This window comes from Seriola aureovittata, chromosome 11, assembly GCF_021018895.1.
Source record: "Seriola aureovittata isolate HTS-2021-v1 ecotype China chromosome 11, ASM2101889v1, whole genome shotgun sequence".
Lineage (NCBI taxonomy): Eukaryota > Metazoa > Chordata > Actinopteri > Carangiformes > Carangidae > Seriola > Seriola aureovittata.
The window spans coordinates 13899167-13924693 of NC_079374.1; the positions used below are offsets into that span (position 1 = coordinate 13899167).

Consider the following 25527-nt stretch of genomic DNA (forward strand, 5'->3'; position numbering starts at 1 on the left):
AGTTTCAAACGGAAACTGATTTGTGTGTTCAGGTTAAGGTTCAGCAGTTGCTCGTACATTGAAGTACGCAGGGCATAATAAATGAGATATATGACACTGTACTCAAACTTCAAAATATGAATATTTCAGTTACATTTTATCTGGGTTACAGTTTACAAAGGAATTAAATGAAGGGGGTTATTGGCAAAGGAGGCACTGAAACAAGGAGATATGGAAATTTAATTTAATACAGATGGGAGCACCATCACTGAAGTCTGGCAACAAAATCCAGATGAAACAAAAACAGGGCAAAATGTTTTTGTAAACAGCAGAGAGTGGAACAACTTGAAACACCAAGGGAAGCGAAGTAATAAGAATGGGGTGGGACACCATACCAGACTGAACAAAACATTTAATTTATGTGACCATTAAACAGCTGAGTCAGTAGATCATGTACTATATCAGTGCCAAAAATACATACAAAAACAGACACACCCAAGAAAGAATGGATTGGAAAAAACTAGTCTGAAAATTTTATTTAACCTTGAATGTGGCATTGTAACACCGTTTATTTGGTTACTTGTAAGAAACTGGTATATGATAAATGTAATAAATAAATAGATATACAATTTTTTATGCAACATTATTGCTGGATGCCACCTGCCATTCAGTGGAAAGAAAAATAAAGAAGACTGAATTGTCCATTGTATAGGCTTATTTATATCAACCAGACAGATTTTAAAAAATAAAATCTTATTTGGTCATGCATAAGCATCAGTGTGATTCTCTTACAACAAGCAGTTCATTTTTGAGCAAGTAAATAGACATAATTGATATGCAAAACCTTTTCAGTGCATGACATGTTCAGCGTACAAGGAGCTGTCAGTACGTGTGGCCCACATTAAGTTCTTCCCCCAGCACCACGCCCTCCCCTGCCGCCTCTCCTCTGTCGACCTCTGACTTGTTTATTGTCCTGACGCGGTAATCTTTTCTGTCGCTCCACTTTGATCCACCCTCCATCGCTGGATTTGGCCCCTTCTTTATCCTCACTGGGGTTTTCTGTCACAGACAATATACCTGGTATCATGGGTGGGCGGTTCTGTGATGTGACACTGTAACTGCTGGACCGTGGCCTCCCTGGCTGTCGTAAGGTTTTGCCGGTTTTATTATGAATATAGCTTCCTCTACTATTGGTCCATGCATGCCCCCTACCCTGTTCCCTTCCCACAGTTAATGTGTTGCCAAAGTAGCTGTTTCTGCGGTGGTGGTCATGCACTGCTCCAGCACTGAGTGGGCGCTCTCGTTCCCTCTCTGAGGTGCTCTCTGATGTAGTGCTGGAAGGACTGCTGCCCTTTGACCCCAGATGGAGCAGCGAGAGTTTGGCTGACAGACTAGCAGTTGGCGAGGAGCTGCGTGAGTCAATCCAGTGAGATGCGTGGACACGGTTTGGAGAGCGACGCACAGCTGCAGCATAAGAGAACTCCTGGCTTTCATGTGCAGACAGGAACTGAGGCAGAGTGCGGGCATCAGAGCTAGAGAAGGCAGTCCGAGCAGTAGTCGGCTGCAGGGATTTCTGGGTATTCATCTGCCTTAACCTTACGTTGTACATCCATATGGGATCAATATCTAAAACAGAAGATAAGCATTGATAAAAAATACTGATAAACATATTCCTTATATCTTACATTTTTTGAAAATTCAAGAGCCAAAATCTTTATTTGTCCAGCAGTGAAAAACGTTGCTTTGACACTATAAAACTAGAACTATAAATCAAACATTACCAGAGTTACACCTGTCCTTGACGTTCCAGTCGATGTTAACTGGTGCTGTTTCGATGACCAGGTCCACAGTCTTGATCTCGTCTTGTCCACCAGTGAGACTCCACGTCATCAGGAAGCTGTGTCTGGTACTCTTTGGTGACTTCACATCATTCTGAAGTGTCAAGTCAAAAGGGGAAATGAGGATATTTGGTGTCAAATATGTTTGTATTTGTTGCCCAGGTTTCTGTGACTGCCTTTGATTTAGATACGCATTGTTTTGTCAGGTGCCTCCCACAGCAGCTGAATTGACTCACCTCATAATTGACTATGTAGTCCACTTTCTGGTTCTGTTGTATTCCAACGATCCATTTGTCCATCACAAAAGGTGGCTGCATTGTAATAACATTGGTTCATTAAAAAAATCTGACAACAGAATCCACACTACAACAATCCTGTGGGTAAAACGCGACCAATTAGATCAGTCAACATTTAGCACTGATTAAATCATGAGTGGTAATGTATGTCTGACAACACCTTAGTCATCCGTAGGACTTCCACATCCCGTTGGTTGGCATTAAAGATTACGTCTTTGATGTAGGTTACTGCAACGTCATCTCCATCAAGTTCCATGTACATTTTCCATTTGCAGTCCTTGAAAGAAAAGAGTCATAATGTAGATTCTCTGGTACACTCAAAAACAACCCCTGATTATATGGAAAAGTTCACAACTGCACTACTCTGTGTGGAGAACTTGGTTACTCTTGTACATAAACCAACAGCACAGCCTAGAGGTAGTTTAATGGTAGTGGCAAGTTACTGGACACAGCATCATTCTGTGGGGGGAGAAAAGAAATTATAACATAAAAATAAGATAAAATAAATTACAAGGATACAAAAAAATGAACAATTATATCAAATGCAATTTGTATGCAATATTTGCACAGGGTAACACTTTATTCATGAAACATATTTTAAACATTGGAAAACATTTTTCTACTGTCTCAATGTCCTTTACATTTTAGTGAGAACTGTGTTATTTTCTAAAATCATTAAGGCATAGAGAAAGAAACAAATTAGTTTTACACAGACATTATAATATTCCTTGTCAAATATACATTTTTTATTTATTAATTAATCTCAGCAGGGTCAATGATTATTTTTTTGGAACAGGGGATTGGTAAGGGTGAAAAATCTTTATTTTTCCTCATGAATTGTTGCATGCGGCACACATCAAATCCTCACTAGGAGGCACAAATCTGAACAATTCCCCAACCCTCTTCTCCTGCATAACCAATGCTGACGAAGCAGTAATGATTGTGCCAATCCCCAAAAGCCGACCACGAAGCCACAGGTCACTGCTTAACCACACAGGGTTCACGGCACAGGCCAATCCATTGTGTAGTGATCACAGAGAAAGACATCAGAGGAGTGGCACTAACACACTCGTCTGTGGAGCCTTCGCCCTCTCCTGCATCGTCCTCGGGGACTGGAAGCGGCTCAAAGGGGAAGCTTCAGCAAGCCTCTGGCTCAGAAACACACCAGTGGCCCCCGCGCTGGCCTGGTGTCGGCCCTGGACGGTCGCACCGGGCCTCCCAGGTCCATGCTAGTCTAATCACTCCAGCAGAAACAATGTCTGGTAATGATGCCTAGGCACCGAGTGCGTCTAATGACAACTCATACATAATTCAGCACCTTTCACTTGGCTGCACGGTGATATCCTCATTAGTAGGGGACCCTCAGTGGCTGTCAGATGGTGGCCGCACAATCGCAGGCCCTCATTTTGTCTTTGAGAAGTGCAGCTGCTTCCATGACATCGCCAGCAAAGAGGGGCGAAGAAAAAAATGCAGTGCGGGTTTGTTTTATTTAGTGCAAAAAACCTTCCAGTTTGTAAAAACAAGGCTGACACGGAACCTGACACCAGGCAGGGGAAAATAATTAGCTCTCATTTTCTCAGCCTCCTGTTTCCTTCTCCCTGCTGTGTTTTCTACCCACTAAACCACCACATGTCAGAAGAAATGGGAGGCAATTAGCAGGCTCGTTTCAGCCCTGCCGAACACACTGAAAGAGGACTATTTATGATGGGACAATGAACAGCTGAAAGATTAAATAACGTTTGCCTTTTAAAAAGAAAATGACTTCTGGCTAAATGGGCTATTTTTGATTAAATTCAAACAGCAAGTGAAGAGCCACCCTTTCTCCACAGTTTGAGACCCTAACAAAGGGCTGTGCGCAAGTTGAGGTGGATGTGGTAGATGGCTGAGAATGAGATGTTTATTTTTCAGGTTTTTATACATGTCTAGTGATGCCTTCAGTGGTCAGTGTAACATCCATCATCATGAATCCTCAGAACAAAGAGCCTCAGTAGAAGGAGGCTGATTCAATCATGGCAAAACCATGATACTGTACATCTATTCACTAAGTAACAATTATTACCAAACTTGAAATTGAAAATGTGAGCATTGTATACCAACCCTGATCAAAGCAGATAGGACATTTCTTTTTGACTGTCCCTAATCTTTTAGTTGTCCTTCACAGAGCCAGTGATGAGTTTCATCACATGCTCACAGCTGCAGACTATGTTAATGCAGTGTGTGTGTGTGTGTGTGTGTGCCTGTGTGTGCTTTATTGCAAACTTACAGATTTCCCAGTTCCTGGTTTCCAGTGGTACCCGAACACCAGCTCCAGATTCACTGTTTTACTCCTTTCCACCTCCTTTTCCAGCTCACCCTGAGGGGGAAACATGTACATCATGGGCTGAATTATGTACTGAAAAGCAGATACAACTTCCTGACGAAAGAGAAAAAACTCCATACCTTAAATAGTGGTGGGAAGTGGACGAACCCAAGGTAATCATTTGTGAGCCTTTCAATTTCACCCTGCAAAAGAGAAAATGTAAGATTCACTGTAATTCCAAACATCAATGTGCAAAGACTCACTCTGTGAATTATATGAGGGTTAAAAAAAAACAGTTTTGGTTAATGGTTGACTGTGTCTTGCCTTAAGGTGCATAACGTGACCTTTGGACCTGACCCCCATGTCCCGCATGTCGTTTTCTGTGAGCAACAGCAATCTTTTTCCAGTGATGTGATTTTCTTTAAACAGGTCCGCGTACAGCTGCATGTCACATGTACCTTCCCCTGAGAAAGAAAATGAAACAGCCCCTTTTTAAACCAAAGGGCACAAAATAAAGTGTCTTAAAGGTGCCAAAGTCAAATTAAAGATGATCTTATAGTGTAGAACTTCAGAGAGTAAACAAACACACCTGCAGAGAATATTTGCTGCATCCAGAAATACTAAAGAAATAAAATCGCCACATTAGTTTTCAATAGCAATGTTATTGACAGAAGTTAGTAGGACACAGTAAATACACTGATACTGACCACATGCTCCTCAGTCCAGGCATAGATATCAAGGGTGGGCAGCAACTGCACAGAAACACAAGACAAATAGATGTAGCAGCAGTACAATATGGATGGATGCAGACATCATGTCTGTCTTTCTGACACAAAAAAAAAAAAAATCACAAAACTTAAGTAAATGTTATTAAAATGGAAAATAGCCATGTTTTTCATGTCTTCAAAGCCATTACTTTTCCGGTTATTGTGCTGTGTGATTAAGACTTGCCTCTAATGGTCTATACCAAACCGAAATGTCCATCTGACTGATCTAACGTGATCTATTTGAATGATAAGTCATTTATTGCTCATTAAATGCAATCAGGCAGAAACTTGCTGGCCAAAATAAAGATTTCATCATTGTGATCATGAGACTGGCGTGTAATGACAGAAATAATGCAATGGAAAATTGGGGGAAAGATGACTAAATGAATGAGTAATCCCCATTCACTGTCTTCTTCCCACGACATCTGAAAACAGCTCAAATTAGGAAGTGAACGTCGGTCTCAACACACAGTCACTCTGTCGCTGCCATACATTTTGGTGCAGCCTGCCGCCTCATAAAGCCACTCAGCCCTGCAGCGTTTACTCGCCTCCTCCAGTGCTGCAGTTTCAGAAGTAAACAGATTCAGAAACACTCTGCCGCTGCCAAAATCTCATTGGAGTGACTGAGCAGAACATATATTGTGTTTCAAAAATGTGCTGTCATGCTTCTTTTAATGAGATCCATGACATGCAGTTGACAAACAATACCAAAATCTAAAATTTACAATGGGGACATACTTTTCATGTTCATGATGTGTGTGTGGAAACTGCAAAAAAAAAAAAAAAAGAAAAAAAAAAGAGAGAAAATGACTTTGAATTGGGTTTAGTTCACACAATTCTGCCCCCATGTGGACTAATGGATGATGGGTAACCAGGTCAGGAATACTGGTCTGATTGTATGAAGTTGGTACCACAAGAAAAAGCTGAACAAAAATGAGGAGTGAAGAAATATATTTTAAATCTTACTAAAATGCTGTCAGTCGCGCTCTGTTCTGTGTTCTAACAGTTTGGTAATAAAAGTGGCAGCACAAAATAATTCTCATAAAACATTTGTCTTTTTGTCACTGTTTGTTCAAACATGTAAAGTAATGAAATCAATCTAAGACAGACAGGTATGTAGAGAGAGTTGAAAGAAACAGATTTATTGACAAAACAATGAAGGATGCAGGAAAATAAATCACATCAAGAAGCTGCTTGTCATGTGACTTCAGTGGAAGCTCAAGTGTGGAGGTTGAGTGTTTCAGGATGTGGCTCCATTTCACACGGGGAAATGTAAATATTGGTGAGAGTCTGTGTTAATTGTTATGTCTGGTCTAATATGTCTAGGGCCTGATGGCACAAGAGTACAGACAATGTTTGAATAGGAATATTAGCTTGTGGCAGGGAGCTAACAAGCAACAACACAGGAATACAGAGGATTACATCCTCATGAGACTGACTGATGATAACAAGTGAAGGGGACAATTTAATGGGTTATGCTCAAGGAAGCATGTCCCTCCCCCAGATGAAGCATAATAAGTAACTGAACACTCATGCTAATACGATTTTCTCTATTGTAAAGTGCAGGTCTTGAGGCTAATATTCTGATAGACTATAGAGTTTGATACGGTATGTAAAATGCATCTATAGAGGGAAATTATTAGCCACTAGTGCAGAAACATTGTTATTATTATAAAAAAAATGTCTTTTATATTTTTAAAGTCTCTTTGGCCTCAGGAAGAAGTCTGTCAGGAAGAATAAAATGTAAAATGAGAGAATGAAACTGACAGTTGCACAGCATAGTCCCTCTCCCGCTGTTTTGAACCTGAGTCAGTCAGAGGAAAAAACATGTCCTTTCTCATCCTGCGTCTCAACAACTGCACTCCACCACGTCCAGAACAAATTGGCCAATCTTAATGTCAGCAAAATGTCACTTCATCATAAAAGCCTGGCCTTCTCTAAGCAACTGGCTCATGAGGCTCTTTCTTCACAGCATGGCACTATACATCCAGTACATTAGGCATACAGTAAATTACATCCATAATATCCATAGGTGGAGGGTTTCAAATATATTCTATAATATGCTTCTGCGCTACACTGATCTATTACTGAATTTACATCATTAATACAACTTGAACAGCAGAAGAAACAGTTTACCAAGACAGGTTTTAGGTAATGATTGTTGAAATGACAAAATAATCAACGTGACTTAACAAGCAATTTGTTAAGAAATAGTGCTTCCACAACACTAATAATGTGAGATCACAGTATTTGACAGACGCAGCTGTGGCAACACCAAACATCGGAGAGGTTTATTCACTGTCGTCAGACCATGTGAAGCCTCCTGTCCCCAGAGTCATGTTGATTTTGTGTCCTTCTCTGACACAGCTCGACTTGGAGGAGTTCTGCTTTGCCTGCATGTTGACTTGCATGCCAGAGTGCAGGACAGGCCCGGCGAAGTCCGTTGAAAACATGTCCCCAAAGCCTTTCATCACGGACTGCAGATTCACCTCCTCGTTACTGGAGGTTGTGATCTGACACGACATCTGTGAACTGTTTGATTCCTCCGTCTTTGACTGATAGAACGACTTAGCGCTTATCTTTTTTGCCACAGGTAAGAAGAGCTGAGAGGCAGAGACAGGTGAAGAGCAGGGACAGAGGGGTAAAAGAAAAAAAGAGAGAGGATAGAAAAGAAAAGGAAGTAAGTAATCAGTTTCAATCCACAAAATAAAGTGTAAATAAGAAAAGTGGACAATTTTAAACCCAACACAGGATGTGATTTAGAAAACAGACGGTAAGGGGAGGTTAAAAGAGCGGAGCAGTGGAGTAAAGGTAGGATAGAACAAGGAAGGAAATATAGGAAATGATTCCAGTGTATTTGATTCAAAGGTTTTGTTCACTCAAACTCAAACTATAGAAATTGTGTGTTGTTGAGTGACGTTTTCCATCTGCACTGTACACCACTGCGCCATGCGGTTTGAGATAAATCACTGTGTATCATTCACAAAAACACCAGTGAAAAGTAGGATAAACATTGGACTGATTAGTCAATTCATAGAAGATTAATCTGCAAATATTCTGATTATCGATTGATCGTGTCGTGTCATTTTTCAGGCAAAAATGCCAAATGTTGGTTTCTAACTTCTCCAAAGTGAGAATTTGATGCTTTTCTTTGTTACTTACAGTGGTTAAAGGAATATCTTTGGGTTTTGGACTGTTGGTCAGATAAAAAAAACTGTTTGAAAATGTCACAATGGCCTGGGGGAAATTATAATATGCATTTTTTTTTTACTGCTTTCTGACATCTTACTATAATCAGTCATATTATAATCCACAGTGTTGAGTGTGGTGTTATTGCACATCAACCTTGCATGCAAAAAAAACAACAAAACAAAACAAAAAGAATGCAGAGAAACAGCAAAGAAAACAGCAAAACCGTGAAGAGACTGGATGCTCACAATCCAAAACAAATTCTTCTGCCATGCACTACACTGCATATAAATGCAGTACTGCCAATGGTGTCTACTAACCATAATGTTCTCATAATGTGCTTCCCCTTCCTTCTCATTCCACGCTTTTTATTTTCATCTCACTGCTTTCCCATTTCCACTTCACCCCAGAGAAAGATCAGGAAAATTTTGTCCTTCTCTTAATGCGAGTGAGGAAACCAGGGAATACACATGTGAACAGCAATGTAAAAGTGAGGTGGTGCTGCTGCTGTGACCACTTGACGGTGTGCGGCTGCTGTCCCGGGGGACAAGGTGAACCAAGGTGAAGAGCGGATAGCGAGGAACTCACCGGGCTGTTGGACTGTTCAATGAGTTTGCGCTCCCACATCTTTAGACGGCGCTCTCGCTCCTTCAGCTCCTGTTCTTTAGTGCTCAGGTCCCTCTCCAGCTTCTTAAGTCTCTCAAGTGTAGCTTCAATCTCACACCTACAGTGCACAGCAGGAAAGTCCAAAACCAAGAATATAATATTAGTCCGTCTTTCATTACTTTCCAGCTTCCCTACCCGGTCTGTTGAAACTCAGCCCCAAGCACATACTAAAGAAGTCAATCTTTATAGGTCGCTAATGTATATTTTTAAAAGAGGCCACCTCATGTCCTTAAACTGCTCTAAAAAGTTTCTCTGACTGGATGAATAGTGCATTTATTGGGGACTATTTTCAGTCACTGATGCATTAGATGCACTAATGGGTATTTACAGCAGCAGGACGTTGTATGTGCAACTGACTCAAAATAAACTACATTTCATCATTCAGCAGGAACATGTTACTCACTGCTACCAATGTTTTTAACACATAAAAAACACCAGATATATTCAACACCCAAGACACTTTTTTTTATGGCTGAATCATCCCATTAAATGTAAATATTTTGCATCTTTGGAAACTTTGGGATTTCCACTAGATTTTTAGAAGTTATAGTAGTAAGTTTAGTTACAGACAGTAAGAAACATATACAACATCATCATATTAGACAGATTTAGAGTGCTGGGACAGTAAGCAGTGACACATAATAAAAACAAAACCAAATAAAACTCTTCTGTAAACTGCCCAGTGATGCCCTGCAGGCAGAGGGTGATTAGGCTTAGAGTGTGTCTGATGCTTTGAATGCCAAGGACAGGACAACGTCTCATGCTCACTTCACACTGAGGAAGTTTGTTTTGCCCAGCAGGTGGGGCTGCACAGTGTGTTGTGGAAATCTGTGCTTAGCTTCAGCCCAACAAAAACTTGCTTTCCCACACTCTCTTTTCACAAACACATGAAGCCCATGCAGGCAGGAAGGCCCATCCTTACTCCACCGCTTCCTCCCTGACCCCATGACGCTTCACAATTCGCACAATTTACACTCTTAACTCCACTTCCCAAATCTTTAGTTCTCCTGCTTCCCACTTTCCCTGATAAACTTTCTCAGCGTTTCACATCAGCCTGTACCCTTCACTGATTTCATGTCACATCTTCTGCCCTTTCCACAAACATATTCTCTTTTCGTAAATTGCTTAAGGATGAGGAAGGAAATAATAACTCCCTCTTCAGGGCTGTGTCCAGATTCGCTGTAACAGGAGACTTCTATTTAGTTTTACACCTTTGATTTTTAACTAAATGTGCATCTCTATTTATATTAACTTCCAACCCAAATAATTTCACATAAAACAGGATATTAATCCGACGATTATTAAGACATAACAACCACTGAAATATGCTGAAACTGTTGTGTCAGTTGCTTTTAACTATTACACCTGAACTACTGTTTGGCATTTGACCTCTATACAGTAAAATGTACAGTGTATTATAAGTATCAGGGCACTGACATGAAATTATAACTATGAGCTTAAAGTGGTGACTTTCAGCTTTGATTTGTTGGTTTTTATGTTCACATCAGATACATTTTATAAGGTTTTTGTAGCTCTATTTATTTTGTATAAAAGATCCAAGTTTAAAACGGGCTATGGTTCCTTCACTGCGCACCAAGTATGGATCAACAAAGTCAGCACTTCAACCCGATAGTCATTATTTCATTCTTGTTCAATGAGTCGAAGTACATAGCCACAAACAATGAAAAACATGCACTTCACCAATACCTATGGCCTGCCTGACTATATACTGTCTGTTTCTGGGTAATGCACATCAGCTACCTGAGCACAACATAACCTCCTCTCTCAACATAAGACCTCTCTACCACCTCTGATAAAGCTTCGTCCTGCTCCGATCAACCACACGCCTCAGCTTTCTCTTCGAGCCAGTTAAGATTATAGTACGAAACATTAGGCTAAAACAGGTTTTTCTATCTGTGTCACACGTTCTCAGTTTCTGTTTTCCAGCACTGAGATTCACTCCAACCTGCTTCACCTGCAGATGGCTGCCTGGACATGCTGCAACCAGCACAACTTCTGAGGAAAAACCTCAGAGCACAGACAAGCCCCGCAGAGAGGGAGACAGAGAATAAAGTAACAGCTGAGACTCAGGCTGTGCTGAACATCACCAAACCTCCAGCTGCTCATACAGGCCAATTAAACACTTCTACTTGAAAAAGATGATGATTATTTTTAGGGCCTTATGGGTAAAGAGAGGAAGTATATCCAGATGGATGATTCTTTGGAGGTTTTCATGCCTTTATGTAGCTATCAGTGTAATTATTAAAGATCTATATGCACGATCTCAAGTCCTTTTTGTATTTCACGGCCCCCATCAGCTACATTTCCACATCATTCTTTGAACAGTTTCACATTTCCTTAGGCTGAGGCAGTATATTAGTGAAAAAAGGGGGTTATAAATACATTTACTGGGGCTGGAGAATAGATGATCACATTACCTCCATTCAGCCTTGTTGTGAAGGAAAGAGTTGCACTGTTGAGGAAGTTGGCTGTCATTAGACATGGACTCCAAAGTAGAGAGGATCTGCTTGAACATTGGCCTTTCCTAAATAAACATAAAAACATTTGTTCTGTATGTGATTCAAATGAAAACATACATAAGTTGTTCATACACATGCTAATGTAACTTTGTGGATAACTCACTTTTGGCTCTGCTGCCCAGCAGTTCCTCATGAGCTCAGCAAAGCTGACAGGACAGCCACTAGGGATGGTTAACCTCTGAAACACACATGATGAGTCGGCGAAATGAGCTGCTGGTTAGTAAACGGTACTAAAATGAAGGGGTGCTGATGTTGAGGATTACTTTGATTCCACTTTCAGGTCTGTTTGTTAAATATGAAACAGTTGGTTTGATCAGCTTGGCATAAAGACCGGGAACAATGGGAAACTGCTAGTTTAGCTCAGTCCTGGAGTCTCCACTGGTTTCCTCATGGTGACATCAAGAATATAAGAAGTCATTGTCACTTAAGAAATAGTACCATACACCCCTAAAATTTCAACCTGTTTTTACACTTCTGTTTATGTACGGATTACACAAATGACACACAAAACATATAGTTTCATATTCAGTGAGTTTAAAGGTGTGTTCAGAAAGAAAGTAAAACAAATTGTTGCATTGTACTATTCCACTTGCAGGACCTTTTGTGCAGTCAGTGTTTATCCACTGCAAACAGCCAATGTACCTACTGTGCAAACGTTAGCTAGCAATGTGCGCACAGACCATACGTACTACGACTTTGCATGCTATCGTGCCACCACTGTTTCTGTATTTCCATATTTAACACACAGTTTTATATTTTTATATTTCTTTTCTTTTACTGTGAAGCAAATTCCTTGTATGTTGAAAACCTACTTGGCAATAGACCAGATTCTGATTCTGATTCATGAGAATGGGATTGATCTTCTCATCTAAATCTGCAGAAGCATAATTCCAAAAATGTCAAACTGTTTGTTTAACTTTCAAGATATTCCACACTTAAACCACAACCAGGGACATAAAATCCTTGTAAAATACAATGATATATATGTAGTTAGAAACTGTTCATTGCAATATACACATATAATTATCAAGTTATACAGGTATAAATTCCACCATACACTGATGAGACCTAAAAAGTGACTCAGTTTAATGAAAGGTTTATTTATCTGGACAATAATGATCCCTAGTTCTTGTGGTCAGAATTATATGTGTATGCATTTAATCACACACTATATTACCTCATTTTTCTCCACCACCAGCCAGGCCACTTGTAAGCCTTCCAGGCCTTTGAAGGGTATCTCACGGGTGAGCATCTCCCAAAGCACCTGTCACAGAAATCGAGAGCCAGGGTCAGGAGACAAACATTGTGAAATAGCCCACATACTGTACATGTGTGTATGTATGTGCACTGCCATAACAGCCAAGCAGTTTTGCTCCACCACATGCTGGGATTTCACAACATAAATATTGCTGAGCAGGTAAGTATGTTTTATCTTATCTATGTTTTATCTAGCATGGGTATTCATATACTCATACATACAAATAACCATTAAAAACACTTATCCGTCGCTCTTGGAGACAAAATACAACATACAAAATTGACAAGAACCTTCATTTAGATTTCCAACATCGATTACAGGCTGCCATGATTTCTGAAGTACAATAACATTGCACCCTTGAAAATATAAGTTCTTTTCAATTGGTATTCAGCAGCATCAGGACTAACAACCTGTGTTGACATCTCAGAAAAAAACTGGATCATGAACAGATGGAGAAGAGCCATTTTTCAAACACCCAAGGGTTTTACTGTATATGTGTACCTTATTTTTGCATTTCTGCACTTGCCAGCTGCCTCTCATTACATGTATGTATTTTACTATAGAAATCAGTTCCTCACAAACGTGTCTGAGGGGGTAAACTGCATACTTAAATCTGCAATCATTTTGCAGTAACTCTGGCATAAAAAGTGCTCATTACAATCATAAACATTGTCTGTTTAGCTTGTACACTCTTGCATAGATCTAAGGAAACCTAATTTTTACATATTTTTTGAAAATGCATTGGAAGTTTACTCCTCAGTTTACTCTTGTATAAAAGGGACTGCAATGTTTAAGCTGGTAACTGGTAATGGTTTCCATTTTAAAAGTATTTCCAAATGTCTTAAGACAGCAACATCACAAGAGTTTCAAGAATAAGAAAGTCACAATAAGTGTCTAAGAAGCAGTACTTCTGCAAAGGTCACTGTCCACTTAGGCAGAGAAAGAAATGCAGAAACCAAAAGTGGGACTGGTTGACTTGACTTTGTGCAATTTCTTCAAATATATTAAACTGATTCTGAATTGTTTTAACGCAGGCTGTGAGTCTCACTGTGGTCACTGTGATATTTGATGTGCCGTAGTGAATACCTTATCACTGGGTTCGATGAAAGTATTGTCGAATCATTTACAGAGAAATGACACAAATCAACAGGTCTTCAAAACTGTCCAAAATTTTAACTTATGAACCAACAAATTCTTGGAAAAAAGTAAAACTTTGGCAAAGTTTAAGTTATTCCCTAGTGCTGCGAAGAACTACATTTTTGTCTACCCACAGATATGCATGAAGGGAAGCCAGTTGCTGACTTCCAAAGATGATGTGTCACAGCTGCATCAGATGAATCACAACTTTATTCACAGTTCCCTGATCCCTCTGAAAGACTCCACATCATCAATGTATTAACATTTCATATGCTTTAATATATTGAAACATGGGAAAGGGAAGCTAATGTATTCCCCATGATAACAATTATGTGGACAACATCAGATATAGTACTTGGAATATACATCATAAAATAATATAATAAATAATAATAAATAACTTACATGTTAAAAAAGAATATGTTAACAACTGTAAACCATCCGTGGAGCTCATGCTTGGAGTTTGTATGTTAACCAAAATAAATATATATATAAATATATTCAAAAAATGATTGGTTTGAAAGCGTGTGTCCTCTGCCTTTGAGCTGTAACACAGTCATCCGATGGTGACTCCTAACTGACTTATTAAACATCTAGATTTTCTTAAATAATCTTGGGCTGAGACCAACTTTTAACACGTAAGAATGTTTGTGCAGAGCAGCTACTTTTCAGAATAAAGGGCCCTGTCCAACACATGTATACCATCAACATCAGTCTGATGAATCCTGGTTTTTATTCTGTAAGAGCGCAATACGTGCCAAACAATGAACTGTACAATTTGAAATAAAAATACTGCATCAGTTTCCTTCTTGTCACTCACCACACCATAGGAGAAAGTGTCACAAGTCTCAGACACAGGCAGGCTCTGGATCACTTCTGGAGCCATCCACGGAAACGTGCCAACCAAAGACATGTGTGTTGTGTGCGTCAAGAACTTAGATGCTCCAAAATCACAAATCTGAGGAAATAGGAACTGAGTCAAGTCGAGTCAAGTCAGTTTTATTTAAATAGCACATTTCATACATTTCATAAACTCAATGTGCTTCAAAATAAAAGCAAGGATACGTCACACATGACAAAATAGCATATAAGATAAGAAAATAAGAGAGTGACACTTAAATGAATTTTGCAACTAAATCAAAATATTCATTTTGGGAACCTCCTGTGATCGATGTACTTACTTTATGTTTGTAATACTTAATATGCTCCAATCAAACCAGCAGTGCAGAATTTTTCCCTTTTGAAAAAGTACGGATGTGATGCTAGTTTTAGTAGATGCTACAAATATGGGTTTCTACAGTAATCACATCATGCAGGCCTGCTATTTTCATCACTGCAGTCTCACAGGCAAATGTAGTTTGGCACACTATGGTCTTGGTTTATTTCAGAAATGTCCCTGATGAGGCTTCAAAATGTGTTTGGAGTAATTGAACAGTTTTCCAGAATATAGAAACTCTTTTGCAAATAAAAGATAAAATACTGTTTAGTTTTGTCGTGACTTTAGATAAATCTTCTCTCTCTTAGCAGTAAGGCATAGCGCTAAGGCTGTCAGTGGTTTCTTGTAAATGCTAAGTTAGTCACTGCCCTCTTGTGTCCATATACTGTAGGTAAATACCATACTAGTATTTCATGCCCATATTCTATTCAGATAGGCATAGATAAAAAATTACATTTTCAGCTGTGACTGACTGTGCAGAGCTGCATATGATCAAACTCAGTCATATAAAAACCTACCTTGAGAACTTTGTCTGCAGCTAAAACAACTGAAAGAGAAAACAGGGTTTTCAAGTCAGTAAAAGCAGGCATTCACAAAGAATATCTATCATGAATGTAAAAACAAATTAATATTTGTTTTGGACATGGTAAAATAATGCTGTTACATTAAATTTGTTACCATTCCTGGACTTCAGGTCTCTGTGGATCACCTTAACTGGTGCCTCTGAGTGTAAATAGTGAATCCCTAAAGAGAAAATACAGAGATGTTTTTCAGAGGGAGATCACTGGAAACACCTTTCTGACACAGGTTTCTACTTGTCTATATAAATGAATAGCTCTGATTAATCATATAGGAAAGTAATGCATCTTTCAGCTGCTCATGGTCCAATAGAGACCCAACCATGTTTGAAATACTGTAGAGAATAACTGAGCCAAAGGACAACCAGAGCAGCCTTAAGTAGAAATGGAAAATAAAGACTGAATGACCCTTGTTTATATTTCCTTGTAAGTACACCTACACTGCCTACGTCAACATGCACATACTAAACCACACAAAAACTGGTTATCAGTGTAAACATCAGTAATGACTACAGTGACAACAAATGAAGGCTAAAGCCAGCAGCAAAACGTCAAATATTCTTTCTTCCTTTGTAGGATTTTTTAATACTTGAACAACTAAGTCAGTCTTATCAACATTTCTGATTTAAATTGCTGACAATCTGCTTTCAGAAATATGGCACAGCAGCATTTCAGCATTGGTTTGAATTACATAAATCAACATAAAGCTGCTGTTTATTATTAACTTATTATTAAATATTAGAATTTTGATATCATATATCATAATATGTTGAAATTCTTACAGGAACTGGCTTTAACTGGATTATTTGTAGCTGGTTAAAATATGACCTGAAAACTTGTTTTCAAGGTGTTATAGCTAAAGATGTGAACACTGAAATTCTTAACATCAAGACAAGCGTTCCACAGGGTTCAATCTTAGGTCTTCTGCCTTTCAATACTAGATTAGTAACCTTGGGTTGTATTAGTTAATCACTGTCAATTCCACTTTTATGCAAATGACACTATAGAAACAGAAAATGTTTCAGTGAAGAAGGTGTAATCAATTGTTTCTGGCTTAATTTCTCCAAACTCTCGCCATTGGTGACATAGTTTATTTGCACGTTTCATAGTTTCATTACAACCGTTTGCTATCAAAAAAAATGCTATAAACACAAGTAGCATTGCCTCTTTTTCATTCATAAAGCCTTGATTCAACAAAATACAAACATATCATACCAGCCTTCAGTTCTAAAATTCATCTTTTCAAATTTTAGCTGCTGTCTTTGTTGTATTATAACTGCTGCAAACGTTGTAGTAACTTTTATCATCATCCACCAAGTGCAACATGTCATTTTGTAAAATTCTGTTTAGCCGCTATTCACTAATATAATTAAGGTGATAAATAATAGTCACATTTACCTCTGGCAATGTCTGCAGCCCATGTCATGATTTGTCCCATGTCCATGTCCTCGCTCTGATCACTGGACAGGTAATCATACAACGACCCACCGCTTGCATACTCTGTGGAGAAATGTGATTGAGTTTGCATCATCTGGAGGGACGGATACCAAAAAGTAGAAAAAGACATTTTGGAAAAAGTGAAGAGTGACAATTTGTGCTGCTAAAACATCTTACGGTGAGAAAAACTGTTCTTTTGAGGTGCTACATTATAAATATTTGTGCAGTATGTGACAGCATTACGTAAAAACAATAGATAGTTGAAATTCTGCTTGACAGCTCCTGGAAGCCAGCTAACAGTGTCTTGTTTAGATTGCTCTTGTCACCGGCCTGGATGAGCTCAGTTTATCACAGTGAGAGTGAGCCCTCTGCGCCCTCAGGACAAGATCTGTTGTCAAATTCTGATATTTCTACAACACAAAGGAATAATCTTCCTACTCTTTTTCCAAAGGTTTTATACACTTCTAGTGGGACAACCATGTCGCCTTTTGCAAAATCCTCTTCACATGACTACCACAAGAGATGAAGCTTTGTAAATGAAGTAAGCCTTGTAAATAAAGGCAAATGAACATTTTTGCTAGGCTATCTTGTTGAGTAAAGTGCTTGAATAAAGATTAAAAAGCACTATCATACCGACTAAAACAGCAGGAAACCTCTGTTTGTGTATAATAACCCAATCATGTCCAAACACAGTAATGTAAACATGCACAGGCACCAAGACAGGGGTCTAATTAACAATCATAAAGCGTGCCAACCAATTTTTCTTCTTACGAGTCTAAATTCTGTATGGGCTTTTTGTTTCTTTGTGTTGTAGCGTAAAGTGACAGACAGCCGATTTAGAAAGTGTGTTTTAAATACAGTAACATGCAGATACAATAAAGTTTATCTTACTTCACCTGTGTCTGCGTCTGTACTTTGCACTTGAATACATTCAACCACATTCCATTGATTATATGACTTGAGGCTCTGTTGTAAACTGCACTTTCATTTTAGTCTCATCCACCCCCGCAGAGTGAATTAGCTTATGTGAAAAAGTCTTGCAATCAATCTAACAGGTAAATGTACCTTTACTTCAAAATGATATCTAACCATAATTCATTAAGTTTATGAGGGCACTGAGTGACAGCAGATAATGTTAAACTGCAGCAGGTCAACAGAGACACACAGGCCTGTCAAACAGGTTGTAGGTACTGGCTGCAAGAACTTGCCGGCCTGATGCTGTATGTCAACAGACAGGGGAAATTTATAACGAAGCTGATGAATGTGGACATGGCATGGTCAGGAGGGCCATAAACATTTTTCATGTATGTGGTGCTAATTAGATTCTGCTTTGATAAATAAAGACGCCAACACAACCTTTCTCTTACACTGCTGCTAAATACTACAGCTGCTGCTAAGGAACAATGCGCAACAAGTTTTTCTCACTTGTTCAGTTCTGCAAGTCTCGCTCTAAAACCGCAAATGTAGTGATCAAAACTTCAAATACTTTCATTTAGCTGTTAATGATTCCCGGTTTTCATTTCTTTTTATAAAGTCCTCTAAACTTTTCACACAACTTTTACACTGAAAGAATCTGTTTTGGTTGTATTGTCTTGTTAGCAACATGAGAAGATACAGAGATACAAAACCCTTGATTCCACTATCATCTGTATAAAGTCGCATGTAAAGTGTTTGCTAAACATTACAAGTTGAGAAAGAGGAGACATAAAAGTGTGAACTGGATCCAGTTCCATTTGCACATCAAAATATTTTACCACCTTGCATTTGATATGACCCCAGTATTTTTTTTTATAATGCTAATTGTTATTTAAAGTGTTTTTAGTGTGTTATTGTTATATTATTCTTACAATCTTGCAATGTTGTTGCCCTTAGTTGGCTGCACATCAAATTTCCCTTCATGGAATGATAATGATTGTCTTGACTTGAATTGACCTGACATGTTTCCTTTATTCATCTACCACTGCTATTTTTATTTCAGTTTTCAATTTGCGCATTTCCACTTACAGAATAACACCCCTAAATCAGTTTCAACCCTCTTGCCAACATAATCAGAAAGCTACAGTGACACATGCTTTCTATTTACTATTTTTCTATCCTTTTTATTCCATTTTCTGGGAGAAAATACACTCTATATAAATGTATGGAGGAAAATAATGATTACATCAAGGGACAAAGCAGTGGTGAACCCAACAGACCGCGAGTTGCTGCATAAATGTTTCCCAATTTTGCAGTAATATAAATTCAGTTTACACTATATTCTCTCCGTAAAATTCTGATGTTTAACAGTGTGTATCTTTACTTGCACATACAGATAAACCAAACTAGATAGAAAAGGTGTAGAACAATTGCAGAGTTCTTTCTAAACCATTTACATATAGGTAAATAATGGAATCAGAGGCACAATCTGTCAGTGTTTCAGCTTCCCAATGGTGTTTGTGAGAAAAGACAAAAGCATACAAACAGCTAAAGAAAGCTTATGTCAATAAGTATAGCGAAATGTAACAACATCCATAGTCATAAGAAAGAAACAAATCACTGTTGAATGTATTCAATAACACATTTGATTTATTGAGGACACATATGGACCATGGGTTTGTGTTTATCGGTTTCATTTCATTTATTCTGGATGCTGTGTATTGTCCACATGATTAAAGGCGCTGATACTCCCTGTTCAGGATGTGCGTGGGGACTGTTATGATTTACATTCAGTGTGTTCTACTGTTTTCCTGGCAGGGGAGCGATCTTTGTAGCAGTATGGACAAGGCATTAAAAATATATGACCCGTGGGGCAGTCAGTAGGTTTCTCAAACATGCAACAATCCCTGAATGTCACAGACCTTTTTATAATGGCACAGTAAAACAGAAACTAACTTTGTTAGCTCACCCCAAGAGGCTCAGAAGTTCAGCCTTTGATGTACAGTGAGTAAACATGTTAAGAGCCTATAACACAGCTTCCTATGTAGACTGAACTGTTTGTACTGAACTGCTGCTTGAGACCTGCTGTGGACTTTGCTGAGGATCTGTTGTTGATTCAAGATAAAACGTCTGTTTTGTTTTGCTGCACAGAAAGAGAGAATAGTCCTGGTGGGCTGCTATTAATTACATTGTTGTAACTGAGAGTATAGTGTTAAAACAAGTATAAGTATAAGCCTTAAACAATTTGTCAATTACTCGATAATTTTGATTGATAGGAAATGATAATTCCAGCAATTTTGATCATTAATTGTGAATTAATCACAAAGGAATTTATTTGCTTTTTCCAACTTCTCAAATGAGCGGATTTCCTATTTTATATCACTGTAGAGGGAAGATCTTTGGGTTTTACACTATTGCGCAAACAAAGAATCTGAAAACATCATGTTGGATTCTGGTAAACTAAAATGGGTATTTGCTATTTTTTTCTGACATCTTATAGGCTAAATTACTCAATTAATTAATAAATTGGCAGATTAATCAATAATTTAATTAATCATTAGATGCTGCTATAATCACATATACTATATGCTACAGCTATAGCTATTGCTAATTATCATTATTCTGTGGCATCACATGTGCAGCAGACCGCATGTCAGTCAGATATGCAGATCCAGCTGAAGGTCTAAAATCCAAATGCAGATGTTATTATCACATCATGGAGCAGAGCTCAAATGAATGGTATTATAGTAAGATATGCTGTAACACAGCAGCAGCAGCAGCAGCAGCAGCAGCAGAGGATAGAGTTTAAAATACAATAAAAACTGCCAATTCCCTTCAGGCATTTTTTTAAGAGTACTTTTATTTAATTTTATGTTTATTTTCATAAGATAAGAAAATACCCTGTTTTGAATTATAATTTGTGTCTTGTACGTTTTTTTCACAAAAAGTTTGATTTCCCACCTTTCTCTGAAATCACTTTTACTCCAGAATAAAATCCAGAATCTACGAATATGCAAATATTGTTGATTTAAATGCTGGACTCAAGATGTCTCCCACTTTACAGAAAAGTTAATTCACATATAGTGTGTGTGCACTGAAGGTTTCACATTTCCACAATATACTAGTGTAAGTTGTACAATGGATCGTGAGTGGCTTCCAAACAACTTGTGATGTCACAAACTCCTGATTGCATGTACACCATTCACACTCAAGATTTATGGTGAACACAACTTAACAGATTAATGAGGCAACAGGCTTCTATTGTGAGACTATGTGCATACATCATTCTGCACAGTGAAGCTCAAACATCTAAGTAAAACACATTTTTGATTTGAGGGAGACTTTAAATGCCATTTCCACGGGATAACTTCTACATTCCTGCTAGATGAAAGTTTGTGCAGAGGCATCGTGGGCCCCTTGTTTTCTACAGTCCACGTCTACATGAGCTTTAGAGGGAGCATTATTCTTCTCAGCCTCTAAATCAGACAAAAAAAAAACATGGGCACACAACTAGTGTATCAATGTGCGCACTTCCTGAACCCTCTGGCAGTCACTAATGCTTCCATAGAAACCTCTGCAGCATTCACTGTTGAGTAAACTGTGCAACTGGTGCAAACAGATTCAGCTGCCGCATTTTCTAACATGATGCAGTCCCGTAGCACTCTGCTTATTGGTGTGTCAGTACGAATGCTTTATCATTTCAAATAACTTACCGGTGACGATTCCATAGTTGGGAGCCTCCACAATTGCACCATAGAACTGAATGATGTTACGGTGGCTGAGGACACTGAGGATTTCAGCCTGAGAAATAAGCACACAAGGACAACACATAATTGGATCTTTTTCATCATAACAAAGATTCCTTGCAAACATCTGCAAATCATTATCTAAGTGTCTGAAAAAACAATTAACAATAGACTAAAAGTCAACAGCCATTGAGCTAGCATGCTGATGTTAAGAAGGTATTATGTTTACCATGTTCTCCATCTTAGTTTACAGTATTAGCATTTGCTAATTAGGACAAAAAACAAGTGAAAATTTTGACCTGATGATGGTGCTAGATGAAAAAACTAGACTGCCATCATGAGTGGAACATGAATGTTTGTACCAAATCTCATGGCAATCCATCCAAGAGTTGCTCAGACATTTCAGAAAAAAGGAGGGTGTTTATAAAGACGTATTAAAATATACTGGCCCAGAGAGCCTTACGTGTCAGCATTCAAAGAATGAACAGAAACCTGACAAAACCAATTCATTTAATTGTAGTCAAACACTACAATTAAAGGAACAATTGGTTCAGTGTGAAAGGATTACGTTATTATTTTCAGTGAACAATCATCTCTCCAACACTTGAGTGAAGTTGAATGGATATCTGCGATCTTTTACCATTTTATGAAAGAAACGATGAATAATTTTCGGAATGTCCTATCACCAGCCTATATGTGTAATACAATTTCCCTGAAAAGATCTCAAAGATAATTCTTTTTTGTCTTTAGGACAATGAGCCTGAGCTTTCAAAGGGATTTCAAGAACAGTCTCTTCTGTAATTGGGCCAAATACATGCTTTCATTTGGCAATAATGTTTCTTTTGCAGCACGTGTCTAAGAGTGGGGGAGTATAATGACCATGAGTGATAGGTACAGAAGTCACCACATCCCACTAAGTGGGGTAGCAATTAAAATGATTACTATACTATCAATTAAAAAGTATATGAAAAGCCCAGGCAATTATGACTCCTACCTCGTTTTCAATCTTGAGCAGTTTTTTCACAGCCACCTCTTTGTCCTGGGAGATCCACCTGGCTCTGTACACACTTCCGAAGCTGCCACCACCACAGTTCTCGTAGAAGAGAATGTCATCGAACTTGATTTGCACGAAAGAGGCACTTGGAGACGACATCTCATAATGACACTCAGCACCACCTCAGCTTCTGGTGGGATCACAGGAAGGGAAGGAAGTCTGGTTCATTCAACAAAGTCCTCTATAGAAAAATAAACTTGTTTCCTGTGGTGCATGAGTCTTCAAAGAACAGCTTCACTCTGAACCACACCAATTGTGAGTCTGACTGCAGGTTAGACGGGACTTCTACATGACCCAAAAGAGGCCGCTGTGCCATTGGCTGATGCTGCATGTAGTGTCAGTGTAATAGCCCCAGTTTTAGCTCTGTGATTTACTGAACATCCCCCATCTCTTTCTCTTTTCCACACAGTCCTCATCATCAGTACCAGTAAGCAATGAGCTCAGGGGTCCAGACTCTGTTTGTATAAGGACGATGGCATGCCCGGTATGCTGTGATCACGCAGCCAAAGTCACAGACTATTCCAGTACAGTCTACTGTGTTCAGTACAAGTAAGGCCACAAGCAGGGAGAGCCAAAAAAAACCTGGAGAGCCCCTCATATTCTCTTTATCTTTTCAACTATAAAATGAGCTCTTCCTGCCCATGAAAAGGCCATGCATGTAGTATTTGTGTAAGCCAGGGTTAGGAGGAGCATAATGCTCCCAAACTGGAGTCCACACAGATTGATTATCACTTCCTTTTGTTTGTCCGTAACAGCATAAAAGCATCTTGTAAAGAAATAATTCCATCATTACAGGAAATTGTAGCTCTGTTATTGTTCATAGGTTTCCCATTTACAGCTGAGCAATTACAGCTTTTAAAAGCCTGTTACCTGGGTCTCCATTGGGATTGCTGTCCATCCCAGCGGGAAATGCCTCCATTGTCACAGAGGGGAGCCATCGCTTTCTGCTGATTTACTTGTATTCATGTTATACTTAGCCTCACAGCAATCTGCTCAGTGGACCAGCCCCCCAGTATTGTCCGTCCACTCAAGAAGCCAGGGTTACTGGGATATGGTAGCACTCCTGCACTCATTCCTGCCAGTTTCTCACTTAATAGCAAACACTGCTTTAAGCACTGCAACAATAAGGGCCTGATAGCCATATGTCAAACTGCAGGTTGTTACTGTAATCAAAACTAAATGAAAAATAAATCAGACAAAGCCAGCAGATAGACCTGTCAGCTTGTATTTCACAATCTATCAGTCACAGCAGCAAGGTTATATTTAATCACAGAAATTAATATCAAATTTGAATACCCATCATTGATTTTGCAGTGTATGACAGATATAGATCATACCTCTGTCAGAGCTCACAGATTTCTCTCCTAACCAGCCCGAGTCAGAGGGAGCGGTAACCGAGCCCGACCCGAACCGAACCATAATCAGTGAGTGTAAGCTGAAGCACCGTGTAACACAATTGATGTTGCCATGGTCACTTCTTGTCTGTTTACCCTGATTACGCATGTGTGATCACCTTGTAAACAACCGTAAAAATGCAGTTTTAGGCCATGGGGAGATAGTTTTAACACACATTATGCAATGTCATTAGCAGTTCTATTTTCACTAAAAAAAGTATTTGAGGCATCATGACAAGTAGGCTAGCCCATCCTAAATAGTAGCTCAAAAGTCAAATATTCGCTTTTTTTCCGCGGACGAGACCGAACCCGACCCGAACGCCAACATCGTTTCTACATTTTTGTTCCGAACCCGATCCACCCTCTAGATTCTGAGCGGCGAACATCATGAGGGATCTTTGCAAACAGACTTGATGCTCTGCAAACGGTTCATTACCTGAAAAGGCAGGGTGCCGTTTCTCTGTTTCAGAAAATTCAGATGGTGGAAAATAATGTGAATTACTGTGCTTAATGTTATTATTATGACAAGATCTGATATAATAACACTTTGACAGAAACCAGCCTCAAAGTAAACCTGTACAAATATCATGTGCACTATAGGCTATTATAAACAACAAGTATCAGTGTTATTCTACGGCAGAAGCAGCCTGGATGACATGGATGCTTGTCAGCTACCAGCATGAAAACACTGTTTAACTTTGACGCTCACTCCCTGACATTATAAACATACATACCGACATTAAGTGTGAAGTTTTCGGCTTCGGGCAGCTCGTCGTCAGTGCAGGTTACAGTTGGAGTTTCCGGGAAAGCTCATGTGACGTTTTTTTGATTTCTCAACTCGGTCCGTGGTGATTTCAGTGGTTGCACAACTTCTTCCAACAGTGGCCGACACTGACTGGACTGGTTCCTTTTCCAGTAACTTTCCTTGTGACAACAGCTCCGCCCGCTGGATGAGAGTGGGACAACCTCCGTGGTCTTCGGATGCACTTTTTCTAAATGTCCTGGGACGGTGGTGTTCAACGTGTGGTCGGCGGACCAGGCGAGGTCCCACAGTGCAGTAGGTCGTACAGTACAGTATCTCTTTATTTTGCAACCTTGAACAAATTCCCCTTAGCAACCTAAAATGAAACTGCAAGATGTTTTAATTTTATACAACTTTTCTTTTAACTTCATTTAAATTTAATTTCCATGTCATTGTATATTAGATATTTGTAGTCC

General features: G+C 39.0%; 1 protein-coding gene across 4 annotated transcripts; it reads right to left on the reverse strand.

Moving 5' to 3' along the window:
• Positions 1–209: 209 nt before the first annotated feature.
• On the reverse strand, positions 210–25210 carry map3k20a (mitogen-activated protein kinase kinase kinase 20a). Of its 4 annotated transcripts, none has more exons than XM_056388990.1 (20): positions 25044–25210; positions 22856–23042; positions 21829–21916; positions 17162–17263; positions 15864–15929; positions 15704–15732; positions 14790–14927; positions 12752–12838; positions 11678–11752; positions 11473–11579; positions 8957–9092; positions 5120–5164; positions 5002–5032; positions 4737–4900; positions 4553–4615; positions 4377–4466; positions 2274–2390; positions 2054–2128; positions 1761–1911; positions 210–1605 (listed from the first exon to the last, which is right to left on the reverse strand). In XM_056388990.1, exons 2-20 carry the CDS (start codon positions 23012–23014, stop codon positions 881–883), a joined length of 2448 nt encoding a protein of 815 aa, XP_056244965.1. In that variant the 5' UTR covers positions 23015–23042; positions 25044–25210; the 3' UTR covers positions 210–880. The 4 variants fall into 4 exon arrangements, with proteins under 4 accessions (XP_056244965.1, XP_056244964.1, XP_056244966.1 ...); XM_056388989.1 differs by having other exon boundaries at positions 22856–23045; XM_056388991.1 differs by having other exon boundaries at positions 4737–4876; positions 22856–23045; positions 25044–25209.
• Between the last annotated feature and the right edge of the window lie 317 nt (positions 25211–25527).